General features: G+C 37.9%; 1 protein-coding gene across 1 annotated transcript in view; it reads right to left on the bottom strand.

Annotated features, from left to right (window-relative positions):
• Positions 1-2,853: 2,853 nt before the first annotated feature.
• TECPR2 (tectonin beta-propeller repeat containing 2) overlaps positions 2,854-15,755 on the bottom strand; it is a 38,816-nt gene continuing 25,914 nt past the window's right edge. Inside the window, exons 18-20 of the mRNA XM_009280849.2 lie at positions 5,260-5,401; positions 3,655-3,804; positions 2,854-3,388 (exon numbers count right to left, since the gene is read on the bottom strand). Coding sequence (XP_009279124.1) covers positions 3,231-3,388; positions 3,655-3,804; positions 5,260-5,401 — 450 coding nt within the window. The 3' untranslated portion in view covers positions 2,854-3,230. The remainder of the gene's footprint in view (positions 3,389-3,654; positions 3,805-5,259; positions 5,402-15,755) is intronic.

Here is a 15,755-nt window from a genome sequence, read left to right as displayed (position 1 = left end):
TCAAAGAGTTTGGAATAAATGTGACTCTTTGTCCCTGTATAAATAAAGCTATGTTTAGACAATGACACAAGTCCATAATTAAGTGTTCCTCATTATCATTTTCTTAGCAGTAACAGTGTTTCCTAACAACAGTTCTACTATCTTACTTAAGCAATTAATGTATTTTCTTTGACACTTGTTAGTGAAAGATTTTCTTTGTACCATTTAACATGATCTTATTCCTTTTTATTGCTGCAACGCAGAGAAAAACAAGAGTTACTTATATGTCTAAGATGGCTGTTTCACACCAACTCATCACAGTCACCTGAACTTCCTTAAGCTGTGACATAAGGATTACTCCTGCATAATAGCAATGGGCTGGTGCTGTAAGGAAACTACTACTTCCCTGCAGGAGCCAACAGAAGCAGCTGAACCAGTTTGTCAAGATAAAAGCTATGATAATTAGCAAGGACATTGCCATCTGAATCTGAACAGGATTCCTGTGGCTGGAAGTGGGTTTAAGTGTCAGAAGCATCATTAATCATTGCTGTGCTTTCTTGTTTGAAGTTACCCAGGTCTCAACTCTGTCAGGAAACAGTTCTCCCCTCTGGTAAGCGAAGCCAAGGTGCTCAGAAGCCTCAGCTGCAGTTACAGTCACAGGCCACAAACACAGGAATTCTTCAGATGAACTCAGATGTTTTAAAATGCAAGGAAGGGTGGAGTTACAGCACGTGATACAATCACCTGTTTTCTGCTTGAACATTTTCTAGTTGTGACCGCACATGCATATTCTTCACTGAAAGCTAAAATATTTAACATGCAAGTGCAATTTTTGTTTAGCATATAAGGAAAAACTTGTTTACTTCTATTACAGCAAGACCATTTTAACATGGAGGCAATAAGCTTAATATTCAAATAAGAGAAGAGTTTAATTGTCTTTGCTTGGAAGATGACCATTTTGCTGGTTTGACCCACCTTTCACAATTAAAAAAAAAATATATGAAATAAACTTTACAACATCCAGGTCCTTACACCGTCATTACCGTATTGTCTGGGGTAATAGTAGGGGAGGGGCTTCATAAGCATGTCTGTCTTCCACATCAAGACAATTTCCAGACACAGAGATCTCTCTTGTGAATCATACAACAGATGAGTCTTACCACAGTAATTTATTTCTTAAAAATCTAGTTTATTGCACTTGTCTCAAAGCACAAACAAAACCAAAAACCTAAATACAGAAATAAAAGTAAAAAACCCATCCTAATTTCATTAAAACTACCCTAAAAAGTAGTCTGGTAAGAGCTCTTGACACCAATTTAATATTAATGACCATAGCAAGGTACAGTATTATACAGTAAACAAACAACTAGCAAGCTCAAGCCATTACTAAGATGACTTTGAAAAACGTAATACAAAAGTGTCACTATTAAATAATGCCATTGTACTTGAGCATCTGGTGCTTGGCAGGCTGCAGAGAAGTACTCACGTCCCTTCTCCAAAGTGATTGACTCAGGAGCTGCCACAAGATACTTTTAAGCTGAATTTCAGCTTCTTCGGGGTCCTCAAGATACCAAGCTATGCTTGCATAAAACAGACTGGGTTACTTCACAAGCTGTTTCCATTACAATCCACTGCCAGACAGGCTAAAAAACCCTCTGGGGTAATCTCCATATACAGATGAGATAGCAATCAAGCAAACTTATCTGTAAAAGGGAAACAAATCTGCCCTCTCTGTAAGACTGAAAGATCAGACTGAGAACTGACAGCAATTATCACAAATGCTACTAAAAAGTGACATAACTTGGTTCTCTCTCCACCGATTCACATTCTCACCTTGCACCATGTTTGTTCCAAGTTTAGTGCAGTACACACATGAATTATACTGAAAGAGAACAGGGGTTAAAAAGAAAACATGTCCTTTTCCGTACGTATTAAGTTCTCAAAACAGAAACATCCCCACGTTTCAACTCCTGGCCTTTTCTGAAGCTGGCTCTTTTACAGTATTGGTTAGCAGCTGCTTAAAACATCCTGATGATTTATAAGCTTAGAACGAACACAAAGCAACTCCTCCGCCTACATACTGAACTCAAGTTCTCTCATCTATAGTTCTATTGCTTAAAAAAGATGAGGTATCTTTCAAAGAAGATTTAGAGTTTAAAGAAAAATAAACTGCAATGATTAACTTCGGTTACTTCCCAGTTCATCACATACCTCTGCTGCAACATCTGTTAAGTATAAGACACTTCAAAATTTAGCTAACATAGCTAAAAATCAGAATATTGTTAAGTATTTTCTCACAATATCACAATTTTTAATGGGATATATAGGTAATTCTATCAATTACCATTTTTCCTCTTAATACATCTAGTTTGGTACTCAAAACAATTTGAGTCCAAATGTTAAAGCACTGGCTGGAGGCACAAATACAGCACAACAGGAATTATGAAAGCTGCCTTGTACATTCCTGCTTTGTAGTACAAACCCAACATGCAACTTCTTCCTATTCCAAAGCGGGACTTACACCCCAAAATCTGTCAGCTTCCTGATGGCTGTGTGAAATGGGCAAAAGTCCCCCTGATATCAGGTGTAATCCAAACTTCTCCCTTGTGAATGAAGCCAAATTATGAACCACATTTCTAGAAATGGAAGGTTAGTATAGCCTTGCAGATATTTATATGGAAATGGATCAAACTAAGTTCGTTTCAACACCAATGCCGTGTAATCATGATGTTTTGAGATCTTACTAGGAAATACTTTGCCATATTTTCTTTCATGCTGCAAGGGAAAACAATTCTAAATATATGTACAATAGTTGGAGAGCGTTCCCATCAGTTTGGAGTTCCAAGTACAAGAAGAAATTGAGAAATGCTTAATGTTTCTGCTGTAGAGAAATATTTAATGCAACAGAATTCCTTCTCAAAATAAGTACACATGTATTAGTCTGCATGCTGTTGTGAAATAGTCACTTTCATTGCTAATAAGATTAACTTAAGAGTTATATTTCCAAAGGAGCTTCTACAGTAGTACAGTATAACAATTGCAGTATGCCACACCTAAAGAATCTCCCAAGAGATAATGGAACAAACATCAGAACTCACAGCTTGGAGGCTATTTAACAGGTCAGTTTTTCAATACAAAAGTGCTAATATCACAGGTCCAATATGAGTGGCTTTTAGATCCAACATTCTGTACATACATTACAGAAATTCTGTTGTTCTGTTTTTTTCACTGCTTCACAAGCTTGAGAGACTTCATATCACTTCCCATTCATCTTCAAAATCATCAGTGTGAAGCAGAACAGAAGTGTCATTGCTTTTCTGCAAACTATGGGAATGGCTAAAGGTCTTAGTGAGGCGCTGGAGAAGGGATCCTGAAGTACTGATCGCCCACAATTCATCTAGAGGGGTCACTGCAAAGCATAAATTGTCCATCTTTTAATTAAGGTAGCAGGCTCCAATTATAAACATTAAATAAATAATATTTGGATCTATTTTCCTAATTATACCCAGAGAAGGTTTTATACTAATGTGATAAAAGCACCATTGGTGAAACTCTCACAGTCAACAAAGCATTTAGAGTATGCAGCTCTCCCTGCACATGGTCAGCTTGAGCATCATCAGGCAGAATCAAAGCAGGCATCACAATGTTTTGGACTGTCATGCAGAACCAACTTGCCTGTTAAACGTGAGACATTTCCAGGAATCTTCTTCCAGTAGTCTCCTGCTGGATTCTTGTCAGTAATGCCGTATCGACGAGCTACATCTCCATTTGGACAGCGTGCCCAAACGGTCCTTGTACTTATAGCCAGCTGACAAGCTTGCAAACCTAAAGATAATTGGACATGAAGAGGGAATAATCACAGGCTTTCTCATATACTAATTACACTTGCAGAAAAGTTTATTAAGAGAAGACGGCAAGACTACAACAGTTTTTATATATTCTTATATTAATACTAGAGAAGAACTCTCCATTATAAAAGGCACAAAGAAATACCCAGTTTTCCAGGAGGCTTTCTAAGAAAGGATTGGCAAGACGACAATTTAGGACTACTTATCTCCTTACACTGACTTTAGGGAAGCTGAACAGAGTAGATGCTAATCGAATCTGAGCATCTGGCCCTGTGTAAACAGAGTATCAGGAAGCAGGCCACTTGCAGCACATGAAGCACTGGTGAACAAAAAAGCTTTTTAATTGCAGACTTGGTACTCACTGCATCTATTGACCACAAGGATATCACACTGTGGATACATTTTGTTATGTGGCCACAGCCACAAGCAACAACCAATTAGAGGATCTTCATAAACATACTTTTAGAGCCTGTGCTGTATTTTACTACCACATGGGGAATAATCCAACAGTTGTAACTCTAGTTTGCCTAAAAATGGTTAACATTATAGACATTGTGGACTTTTTTTTTCCTCGTCACAAGAAAGCAAGTACTCCGCAACTAAGTGCCATGCATTTATGCAGTGAAAAATCTTTAAAAAGCAGACAGTATCAATACACAGTTATTTAGAAAGAAACAACTAAAATTTAGTTTTATTTACAGGCAAGGCAAAAATGTAATTACGTAATCTAGAATGCATCCAGCATGCAGGATTAATAGAAAGATGTGCAAAATAGCATTAGGTTTTTGTTAGCCACGTCTAGATAGGAACCCCATGTTGTATCACATTTAAATACAAAACTTCCCACAGCTCAGTAGTCTCCTATTGCTTAGGAATACTGCTTTAGTTCTAACTGAAAGGGAACTGTACCATTTATTACTTCAGTGGCAGCAGCCTGAAATCATAGAATCATAGAATCATTGAGGTTGGAAAAGACTTCTAAGACCATCGAGTCCAACCGTCAACCAAACACTACCATGCCCACTAAACCATGTCCCTAACCGCCTCATCTACACGTCTTTTAAATACCTCCAGGGATGGGGACTCAACCACTTCCCTGGGCAGCCTCTTCCAATGTTTAACCACTCTTTCAGCAAAGAAATTTTTCCTCATGTCCAAAAATAACTCACAACAGAAATTCATCAAAAAGATCAGATTTCTTTTCAGTTAACTACTTAGTGTTTTTAAGTAAAACCAAGGTCTTCTTTAAAAGATAACCCTCATCAAATACTTTACTATGTTCCTATAAATAAGCACACTTGATTGCTGAGAAAAATATTTGATTTAAGCATTGTTAGCCAATTTAAAAAGCAACAGGAAAAACAAAACAAAACAAAAAAACAACACTGAGAAAATGGCAGAAAGAATAAGGAACTGATGCATTAATTTTTACCTGGTACGTGTTCCCAATCAGTGCCTACAGGCATTTCATCTGTAATTCCAACTCGTACGTGGACATTCCATTTGCTATCAATTGCCCACAACATCTGATCATTTGGACTTGAATGAATGCTGACCAAGTTGATTCCTACTGGCTATAAAAATTAAGCACAGTATTTAAACTTTGTACTATTGTATCACTTGTTCTTCACAGAAGTACACAAGAGAAGTAAATTATTTATCAGATACTAAAGACAGGAAGAAATTTAACCGACATTTTATTTGTCATTGTACAAAATTACCGATTTCCCAAAAAGTCAATCCCTTCCTAAATAGAAAAGGAACATGAACAAATGTCACCCAAAGTTACTGATAAAGATATTCATATTTAATATTCAGCATCTGAGTCTAATATTATTAGTATTTGCTTAACCACTGTTATTCCAATCAGGTACAGTTTCAATCGCAAGTTGAAGAGGGAACTCTTCCACCGAAACACACGAAGTGCAATATTTTCCTCTTGCCTTCCTGAAAGTTTTCCTGACATAACTAAATCTGCACTTTATTTTTAAACGTATACAAGCAGTACGTTTTTAGAGTCTGAATGTCTCCTCTTTGCAATGAAATGGCGATCTGCCTTCTTCCCTGTATTCCATTCTACAGGAATACAACCGTGGAACTCATTGCAGACCACCGCAGTACTGGAGCAGCCACACCTGCAGCAGAGTATCCACAACACTATCTGTTGGCAAACCCAAGTGAAACACACGTCCCATTCTGCTCCCAGGCAAGCCCTTACTCTACCTGCTTCTATGGAGATTTGCCTTAACTACTGTTCAAAATCAGTGTTACTGACCACAACATTTTACAGATGTCAAAGACGATGATTTTGTAGCAAAATGTAGCAGCCAACAGGCTTAGCCAATGCAAATATCCTGCAAAACACGTACTTTAAATAACGCAGATAAGAACAAGAAAAAAAGGTTTTCTCCACACTAGCCTAATAAAGGCACTGAAGAAGGCAGTAAGATGCCCTGAAATACATGATCACGTCACAAAGAAGCACTGCATTTCTTGCTTTAGCCTCATAGGCATAGCTGAATTTCCAGTGTGATAAATACAAGAGCAAGCAGCTCTTTGCATGTATAAGACTAGGAATACAGAAGCATAATCTGCATGTGTATATAAGCACACAACCCAGTCCCAGATGGGCCTTCTGTGCACATAACAGTTACCTGCTTTGTTCTTGCTTTTAAAATTCTGGTGCTAACATGTGTCTGACCCAGCTATAACCAAGTTTGAGATGCATCACCAAATCAATCCTGTCTATTCAGGTTGCAAGGCCTTTGACAGACTACCTTCTCACGTTTGTGCTCTCATTAGGTACTTGTCCTCCATAGGAAGCTTGAGGCTGGTAGAGGCTTGATGAAGTGTCTACCTCTGGTCACAGTAAATTCACAATTGCTGCAGTTTGAACACTTACAGTAAGAGACTAATTGTCTTAGAGTGTTTTGTGTAGTCAACAGTGTAGTCAACACTCTCAAGAGTGTTGACTACATAAAATATATAACTGCCTAGCGACTTTCAAACTGGTATTCTGCCGTATTACAAATAAACTAAACTACTGTATCATAAAAAAACCAAACCAAAACACAAAACACCACCACAAATCCAAAAAACCCAACACCCCCTCCCAAACCAAATCCAAAACCAACCAACAAAAAAAACCCTAAACCACAACAAAAACAAAACACCCCACCAAAACCCCATGCAACTCTCCCCTCTGATCTTGCTGCCTCTTCACTGGAAGTTATCCTCACTCCTGGCCCTGTTCCTGTTTCTCCCCTCCATTTTTATTTGCTTCTTTCTATGGCTACTTTGGCTCTGACTCTTTCCTACTTCACCCTGTTCACCTCCCCACACCACTGTCGTGGGTGTGCCTCACTACTGTGCTGCTTCCAACTTCATCACATCCCTCTCCATATTTCTGCTCCTGTAGTCCCATGTTTTTAAGTAAGGAAGCTGTGCAATTAATAGCTTGTGCAGACTGAATATTACTGCACATAACAAGAGATCTTTGCCTTTTTTTTTTCTTTCTTTCTTTTAAAATCTACTTATCTCCTTCTCCTCGCAATGTTATTCTACCACAGTCACATCTTCCTCAGATTTAGGACTTTCTGCCACTCTTCCCCCATCTCCTTCACACCACGAATTGCCAGTGTGTCTGTCTATGCTCCACCTCTGCAATACACTTCATGTTCTAACTACAGTCCTTCACAAACTGTGCCAAACAGCTTGGTGTGTCCCTTGTTACTGAACTGTTGAGATTTGTGCACCTTGCTCTCCACTCTTCCATGTCAGGACCCCATTCCTCTCTTTGTCATTTGTCTAGAAAAGAATTCCCTGAGAAAGAACTGGAGGAGTATTTCCATCTAGAAAGACTTATGGAGCGCTTACACCTAGTACCTAAGCCTGTGCATCACCACAGATTTATAGGTAGTGGAAGCTAAGAAAAGCAGACAAAACACCCCAAAAGGGTAGTATGAAAGGAGCTGCATGATGCTCAGCTAGATTGCTTCTGATACCACTACAGGTTCAAGTATAATCAAAGCAATTACCTCTACCCTATTCTGCAGCACCAACAAATCTAAGAAACAAATGGAAATTATCAAATTCAAAGTAACATCTCTACAAGCTTGGCCAAAAATTTTTCTCATTCTTTGTTTTTCTAAGTGAGCTCCTGTTTCCTCATCAGGTTTCCCTACCTCTCTGGGTATTTCACTTTTGGCTTCTCTTCCTTTTTCAGGCTACTTAGGTCTTTCTCATAAACTCGCATCAATGAAACAATCCTCCTACTCACTCTCGTTATAAGGGATCCAGGCAATACACTGATGGCAGCATTCAATGCTCTTAACAGAACTGCCCCCCCCTCCACTGCAGCTTTCTGCTGTGAAACAGACAGTAAACAGCACAACTGGCAGGACAGCTAGTGATATGATCATATACAGCAGCTTTTGGCACAAAACAGTGACAAGACATTGGGAAACAAGTACAGGCAATTCTTAGAGCCTGTTGCAGAGGTTTTACCTCTGGGTTTTTGTTGGTTTGTTTTTTTTTTTTTTACCCAGAAAGCAGCCATCTACAACAAAAAGGTGTTCTCATGGCTACCACAGTAGGGTGGATAAATTTAATTTAAAATTTTCTTGACATAATGTACCATTTTTTGGAACAATCATACTGACATCATCTCAGATATCCCTCATTTTCACTAAGTTTTAATTACCATAAGCATGCTTTAAGTATTTTATAATCTATATAACAAGAAACAGATCTCTACAGCTGCAGTTAAAGATTAAATAGAGTTCTCTCATAGCAGTAAGGAGAGATATCTGTGCAAATTTATAAATCTGCTGATAACATTTCAGAGACCGATAACCATGAAAATTAATAAATTATTTCAGCATAGCATTTTCTTAGCTGGTTTAACTTCCAATAGCATTCATGAGATTTATATACCTTGACCATGAAATATGTCGTATTTGTAATTTACTGAAGAGTTTGGAATTTTAAAGGGTCTCTCACCAGTCTCTCAGCCTTCCTCCTCAGGCGCTGACACACCAAACTCTGTTTATAGGTTTATCCACAACACTCATCACTGAGAGATCGATTTGTTATGGAGCATTAATGGATTCAGTGTTACCTGACGAAAAATGGTGGAACACTGTCTTCCTTTTACTTGTGGTGCCAAAAATTTCTAAACTCAAAAAATCTCAGGACACTGACCGTTTTAGCCAAGAACAGAACGCAGATCTTCGTGCCCTCTAGTCTTGCACCTCAGCTACAAAAACCCTAGTCGCTCTCTGTCTTTTGAAGATTTCCCACTACAATCATGGACTGCAACACATGCCAACTATGTACTTTTCAACATTTAAAACTACATACTAAGAGCTGTGAATACCTTTGTCTGCTACAAATAAAAATAATGAAAAATAGTTTGCTAGCACCCACGTGTCTGATGAGAAAACAGTGCTGATAAAATGAAGTAATCTTGAAGGAAGCACTTAACCAACAAATTGTTAAATGGTATCAAGAAATAGTGTCTGTGCTAAACATATTTAAGTTATAAAGTTGTCCATTAGCTTTATAATTCTGTGCAAGTCACTTCCTTTCTTTCTGCAAACCACAGAGAAATAAGCTTCAGTGTAAGAACTTCATTTAAACAACAGTATCAAACAAAATCCAAAGTAAAAACTAATGCAGTTCCCCCCTCTCCCCCAACCTACTACTAAAAAGTTTTGTCTTACTGTAACTACTTCAGTCACGGCTGAACCCAAAACACAGTGGTTCAACTTCCCTGTCAAGAAGGAAAGGACAAACACACACACGCATACAAAAAAGGCATCAGTACATTTTCCACATCAGTCTTCAGGAGCTGAGAGTCCATGTATCAGCAGACCTCCACTATCTCTGTTCTGCTGCAAATATCCAGGACGAGGAAGACTAAACATAACATTCTCAGCCTGTCCAAGCCCAATCCGTTCCAGAACAGGTTGGTGACTACAAGCAGCACAAATGTTCTCCTCACCTTCAAAAGACAAATCAGAAGCACCGACAGCTGGTCCAGGCCAGGCTGCAAGAAGGTCAGATCAGAGATGCTTCTCACACTGTTGAGCATTATCTGTATATCAGACTAATCTGACTATTTTCATGGCTAACAGACATCCAGACCCTATTAACTAGTATAACAAACAAAGAATGCAACTTAGAGAGACCCTCCTCTAAAATAGGCCTAACTATTTGCATGTTATTTTCTGAGCTCCATTTGAATGAAGGTTGTAAAGCACTTTCAGCATTAGAGATATCAAGAAAGCATGAGCAACACAGGAGCGGTATTGACCAGAACGTTTTGCATTCAGATTTTTGAAGAGAACAGCTTGCTAAATTAAGTGCCCCTTTTTTCTCCGCAGAGACGTTCAAGGCAACATACAAGACCAGGAAAGATGAATCTATGTTTAATCTTCCTGGAAGCCACGTGTTCTTCAGTAATGCTGCCATTGAATTGTCAGAGAAAGATTATTATTTATTGACTAAAAAACTGGAGCATTATTTTCCTCAGAAGCCTTAGAATAACAACATGACCCTTTCCCCACTTTCTGCCTTTCGTGAATAAACAGACAAGGGCCTTAGTTGGATATCTCCAGCCTATGGCTAGCACAATCAGGAAGAAAAGGCAAAGTCAAGGAGTCAATTCCTTGACCTCTCCTTTGTCAACTCTAAATTTTTTTATTCCAAGGGTTTTTCTCACAGAAACACGGGAAAGACTACAACGCATGGCATCAAATCCTAGAAAAGGTCATGCCAAACCCATGCGACCATTCAACATGATAAAGCTCAACAGAACCATAAAATACTTTCAAAATATTTAGTACAACTGTTCCTTACAAGCATTTTAAAAAAAAAATTTAAAATTTAATGCAATCACTTTAAAGACCATACAAACTACAGGCCTACTCAGGTTTGCCCAACTGTCTTCTGGTCACACTGTCTTATACCTAAGATTATAAACTGTAGTGTAGGAGATGGTAAGATGTCTGCAATTACCACTACAGGTATTTTTAATAACATACTGAAAAATTGAACTATTGGGACAAGAACAACTGTTTTTACAGAAATGTATGTTAAGTAAACACTACGTGCAAAAACTTCCCATGAAACAGAACATAATTTAGTACGAGGTAATAAAAACCTTGTATAAGCAAAGCTCTAAGTAACTAAGGCATTTTTTCATCTTGTTTTTTAAAAACACACCTTTAACAAGCATCAGTAAAACACCCTCTCACGCAGGCTATTCCAGTAAAGTCCACCTCTCTAGTTTTTGAAACTTAAATACTTTACGAAGGAAAGTAAAGCATTTTTGTAAGGTAAAAACACCCATGCATTTTTAAGTTCAGCCTCAGCTCTGCTTTGCTCTGACAATTTTAAACAGTTATTAAACTGTTGCCTTTTCTGCCATTTTGCTTTTTAATGTTTGCCCATGTTATTTAACACATTTGCGATGAAAACACCACACACCTTTGATAGTAACAGAAATTCCTGTTTCATTACTGCACTGCTTTATGAACAAATGCATATAACCTTTATGTGTTACAATTCATTTACATAACCAGAGGGGGGAAAAAAAACCCACACCCAAAGCACCTGTAAAAGAAAACCCTACAAACTTGGGGGGGTGGAGGGGGTGGGGGTGTGTTTAAAAAAAAAAAATCAACAAATGTTGACCAATTCTGAAAAGTTACAATCTATCAGGATGCAAAATACATCCTATAAGCCACAGGAACACTGGAAGTGCACTCAGGATACAACAATTACTACTCATCTAGTAGTACTCATCCAGTGCTAAAGCTCTGGACTAAGTACTGTCCCAGGTAAAGTGTGGCCCCTAAATACAAGGCTATGTAATGTGTTACACTACTGGATAAAAACAACAGTACTCCAGGGGTCAGGGATCAGAAATTAAGTCACTGCCTCCCAGAGAGATGATCCATTTACTATAGTCCAACCTCCTCTGCCTTGCTTACTTCTCAGCTTCGCTAGACTTGGGTTCAGTAGACAGGGTCTTCCTACAGACCAGACTATTTGTCAGTTCTGTAGAAGGGCCATCAGAGCAGGAGATACACCATAACCCAGCCCTCCAGCTCCCTGAGAAGGCAACTGATAGCTAGGCTGGTCTGCAAAGAGAGGTCGTCAGCATCTCGTCTGCTTACATCATCATCATAAAATAGGGAGGCAGTAATACAGCATGGGGAGGGGCCTCCAAGCTCCTAATTCAAGGTCGAAGGGTCTGATGTGCCCAGCAGTTATCCCAGGATGTCTCCTTACTCTGTGTGGACTTGTTGGCTCACTGAAGTTCTCTGCACTGACCATACACTCTGAGCTTAGCACCCACCTTTGCTGCCCCAACTTACTTCACAAAAGCTAAGCCCCCAGTCACAAACCTGTCAGCTGGATCCAGCCCCCCACAGCTTTTAAAATCAAGCAAGCTGAAGTTCAGTCACACAAAAAACAAGAACTGCTCTAACCACAATTCAGAACATGCAGATGTAGCTTTAACGAAAATGAAACAAAGAAATCCCCAAAACTCATAGTTTATACTAGCCCAAATAATTTTTTATGACTGTCTCTCAAAATCACTTTTCAAGGACTCCTATTTATTAAATACTTCAGGCTATCATTACCTGCAAGCACACGAACAGCTCCACTGAAACCAAGGCACTTGCTTGCTAAATCAAGATGTGTATCCTTTACCCATGAATTTTTACACCATTATATTTTTATTTTTAAATAGAATTCTGAAAAACTCTCAAAATTCAGTGATAATTGTAGTTACTTTATTTACCCAACTGAATGTTAAATATACTTCTTAATCTCTCTGAAAAATAATTAAATATATAATTCCGTGTTAGCTAACCAAAATATGGGCACATTGGAAGAGTACAGATGTGAGGATGTTTCTAGCACTGAACAAATGAAAGTATGAAAACAGAAGGCTCTCCTTCCCACAGTTTTTGTTTTCAGCGTAAGCTAGTCTCGTCAAAGAGCAAATATACCACCTTGAGATCGTATTTCGAAAGGATACAGAAGGATCGTCTACTCAGTTTTCTGGGTGTATCTCATTTTGTGCACTTTTTGTGATCTGAAGCTTCTGGTGCTGATAATAATTGCTATCTCATGTGACAGACTACATGCACGCTTTTCTGAACACGGCAATAGCAATGCCTTAAAACAAGTATCAGAAGGCTAAAACTCCAAAGCAGAAAAATAGTGAAATATAGCGACAGCAGTTTTCTTAACTAGCAACAAAAGAAGATAATAAGCACTGAACTGAGCAATGGAATTGGCGTGAGGCAACTTTAGTAAAAATGCTGGAATTGCATTTTTTTCAGTATCTAAAGCACCTTTTATGTAACTTACGATTTCTTAAGAAAGGCATGTCTGTGAAGAATCATACACATTTGAACTTAAACATTATGGCATTCTAAATCAGCTAAACAAAATACACTGCAGTGGGAGCTTTGATCTCCTATACTTATTTGCAACCCACCTCGATAAAGCTACTCTGACTACTGCCAAACAGTTTTTCTCTACATCATCTTGAGAAGTGCAGCCCTCCAGGAAAATCCTCTCCCTATTAATGTCTTCAGGAGGCTTCACATAAGTAAAGATATACAGAAGAACAGGCTAGCTAGTCTGGTCTATAGATAACCAGAAGGTTTAATGCGTGTATTACCTCTCCAACCTAAGCAGAATTGGTCTAGGAAGATACTTCCTCTGCACCTCGTCTTAGTAGTCCGAAGTAGAACTCATATCAACTCAGAGGATATCTGTGCAACAGCTAGGTAATGCAAGCTAGTCAGTGCTAGTGAAAACAATCCTACCAAAAAAGATGTAATGGCAAATCTGACCTTGAGGAGTGCTCACCGCTTCCTCCCGTAAGTACCACTTAACACAAAACTGGCCTTAATAATAATAGAAACCTCACTGAAAAATGCAAAGGCAAGGCAGATGGCAGAGGAAGAAAGTCTCCAGATTTGCATTAAGTGTTCTGTAAGGTAAGCAGAACTTTATTTAAAGAGAGGAAAGGAAACAAAGATCATGACAACCATTTCTAACAAGTCACCGCTCATCCATAAGGCACAACCAACCTCCTTACACTGAACAGAGATTAAGACAAAGGAAGGTATTGAAAAGAAATGAAATCTAGCATGTATTGGTCTTGCAGAATTACAGAGAAATTTCCTAAATTTCAAATGATATTTTTAACTACCATTTGCTTTGTAGTTTTAACAATTTTTGAATGACAGTGAAAGTGTGAACAGCCTTAATTTCTTTTTGCGTGTATGTGTGAGGAAAAAAAATAGCTTCTCCTAGATCAGTAAGAATTTCGACTAACTTCTCTTACCTATGATATCAAGCTTAAAATATAAAGAGACAACTACTAGGTTGTTTATGGGAAGAGCAGTAAATCAAAAGTTTCTTTAGCTTCAAATGCACATACTGCAAGAGACCATTTTATGGCAAACTAAGTGAAGCGGTACTCTTCTGCTGAGACCCTAGGAACAAAGGATCAACGGAAGTTTTACACGGTAGCCAAATAGCAAACATCTCCTTAAATAAACCCCCTTCACTCTACAGTTCGGACAAGCTAAGTGGATATTTAAATAAACCTCTCGATTTAATAAAATTGCTTTTTCAATTTGGAACAGGCTGCCCAGGGAAGTGGCTGAGTCACCATCCCTGGAGGTATTTTAAAGACGTGTAGATGTGACACTTAGGGACATGGTTTAGTGGTGGACTTGGCAGTGTTAGGTTAATGGTTGGACTCTATGATCTTAAAGGTCTTTTCCAACCTAAATGATTCTATGATTCTAATTAAGCAAATGGCAATTAATAAAATGTTTGATCTACTTTTAGAGTAAGAACGATTGTTTACAAGCGACAGATGATTGGTCACTCATTACAAATACTTGTTGTGATCTTTGTTTCCTTTAATCCTCTTAAATAAAGTTCTGCTTATCTGATAGATCCCTTAATGGAAATCTGAGAAGGTGGTTCTTAAGGCCAGTTTTAATGTTAAGTAGTACTTGCAGGAAGTGAGCATTTCTCAAGATCAGATTTTGTCTCTGCATCTTTTTCAGAAGGTGCCAAAAATCAAAACTGAAATGTTGAAAGAATTCTTTTCAAACAAGCGTTCAACTTCTGGGGACCTTTTAAAGCAATCTGATGATTTTGAACTTTTGATCAACTTCTACTCCATAATCACCCAAATTAGTCTTATTGCCTATATTAATTTTATATTTGATTTTAAATTATTATTTCTTTAGGTCAGAAATCTGAAAAGCATTAAATCTTCATAAACATACATGCACACACATCTAGAAACATACTCTATAGTATCTACATAAATCATAAATATATTTCTTGCAAATTTTTTGAATTAAATTTAATGTATATTGAGGCATGCTACAGCAGATAATAGTTTTATCCTGTATATTAACAATAGAATGAAAACCATTTTCTATTTCCTGGACTAAAATCATTTCATCAAAGAATTTTGATCAGCTTTGTCAATGTCCTTAAAGTAGCTTCCAAAAAGCTGTTTGACTACATAATTATTTTGACTTCTAAGACTGCAGAACAGAATGGATGAAGCACAGAAACATCTACACGTAAACTACTACTGCTCAAGATACTGTAATGATGTTGTCAACCACTTCTGAAGTGTTGGATAAAATAAAGAAGAGGGAGGGCAGACAACATAAAATGTTATTTTTCATCTCAAGGGATGCTGCAGTATGCAGTTAAAAAGGGAAGAGTAACAAATGAGAATGGTTTTAGTCTAGATTAAAAAAAACAAAACAAAACATACAGCATCACAGAGCAAAGAACTTAAATTACATTCACTGATTTTAGCATGAGTAAAATCTCATCAAAATTGTTGTCTCTGAATAC

This window comes from Aptenodytes forsteri, unplaced genomic scaffold (assembly GCF_000699145.1).
Source record: "Aptenodytes forsteri isolate BGI_AS27 unplaced genomic scaffold, ASM69914v1 Scaffold193, whole genome shotgun sequence".
In the NCBI taxonomy this organism is placed as follows: domain Eukaryota; kingdom Metazoa; phylum Chordata; class Aves; order Sphenisciformes; family Spheniscidae; genus Aptenodytes; species Aptenodytes forsteri.
Note: the sequence above shows the minus strand (reverse complement) of the source record. Positions and strands in the feature narration are given on the sequence as shown.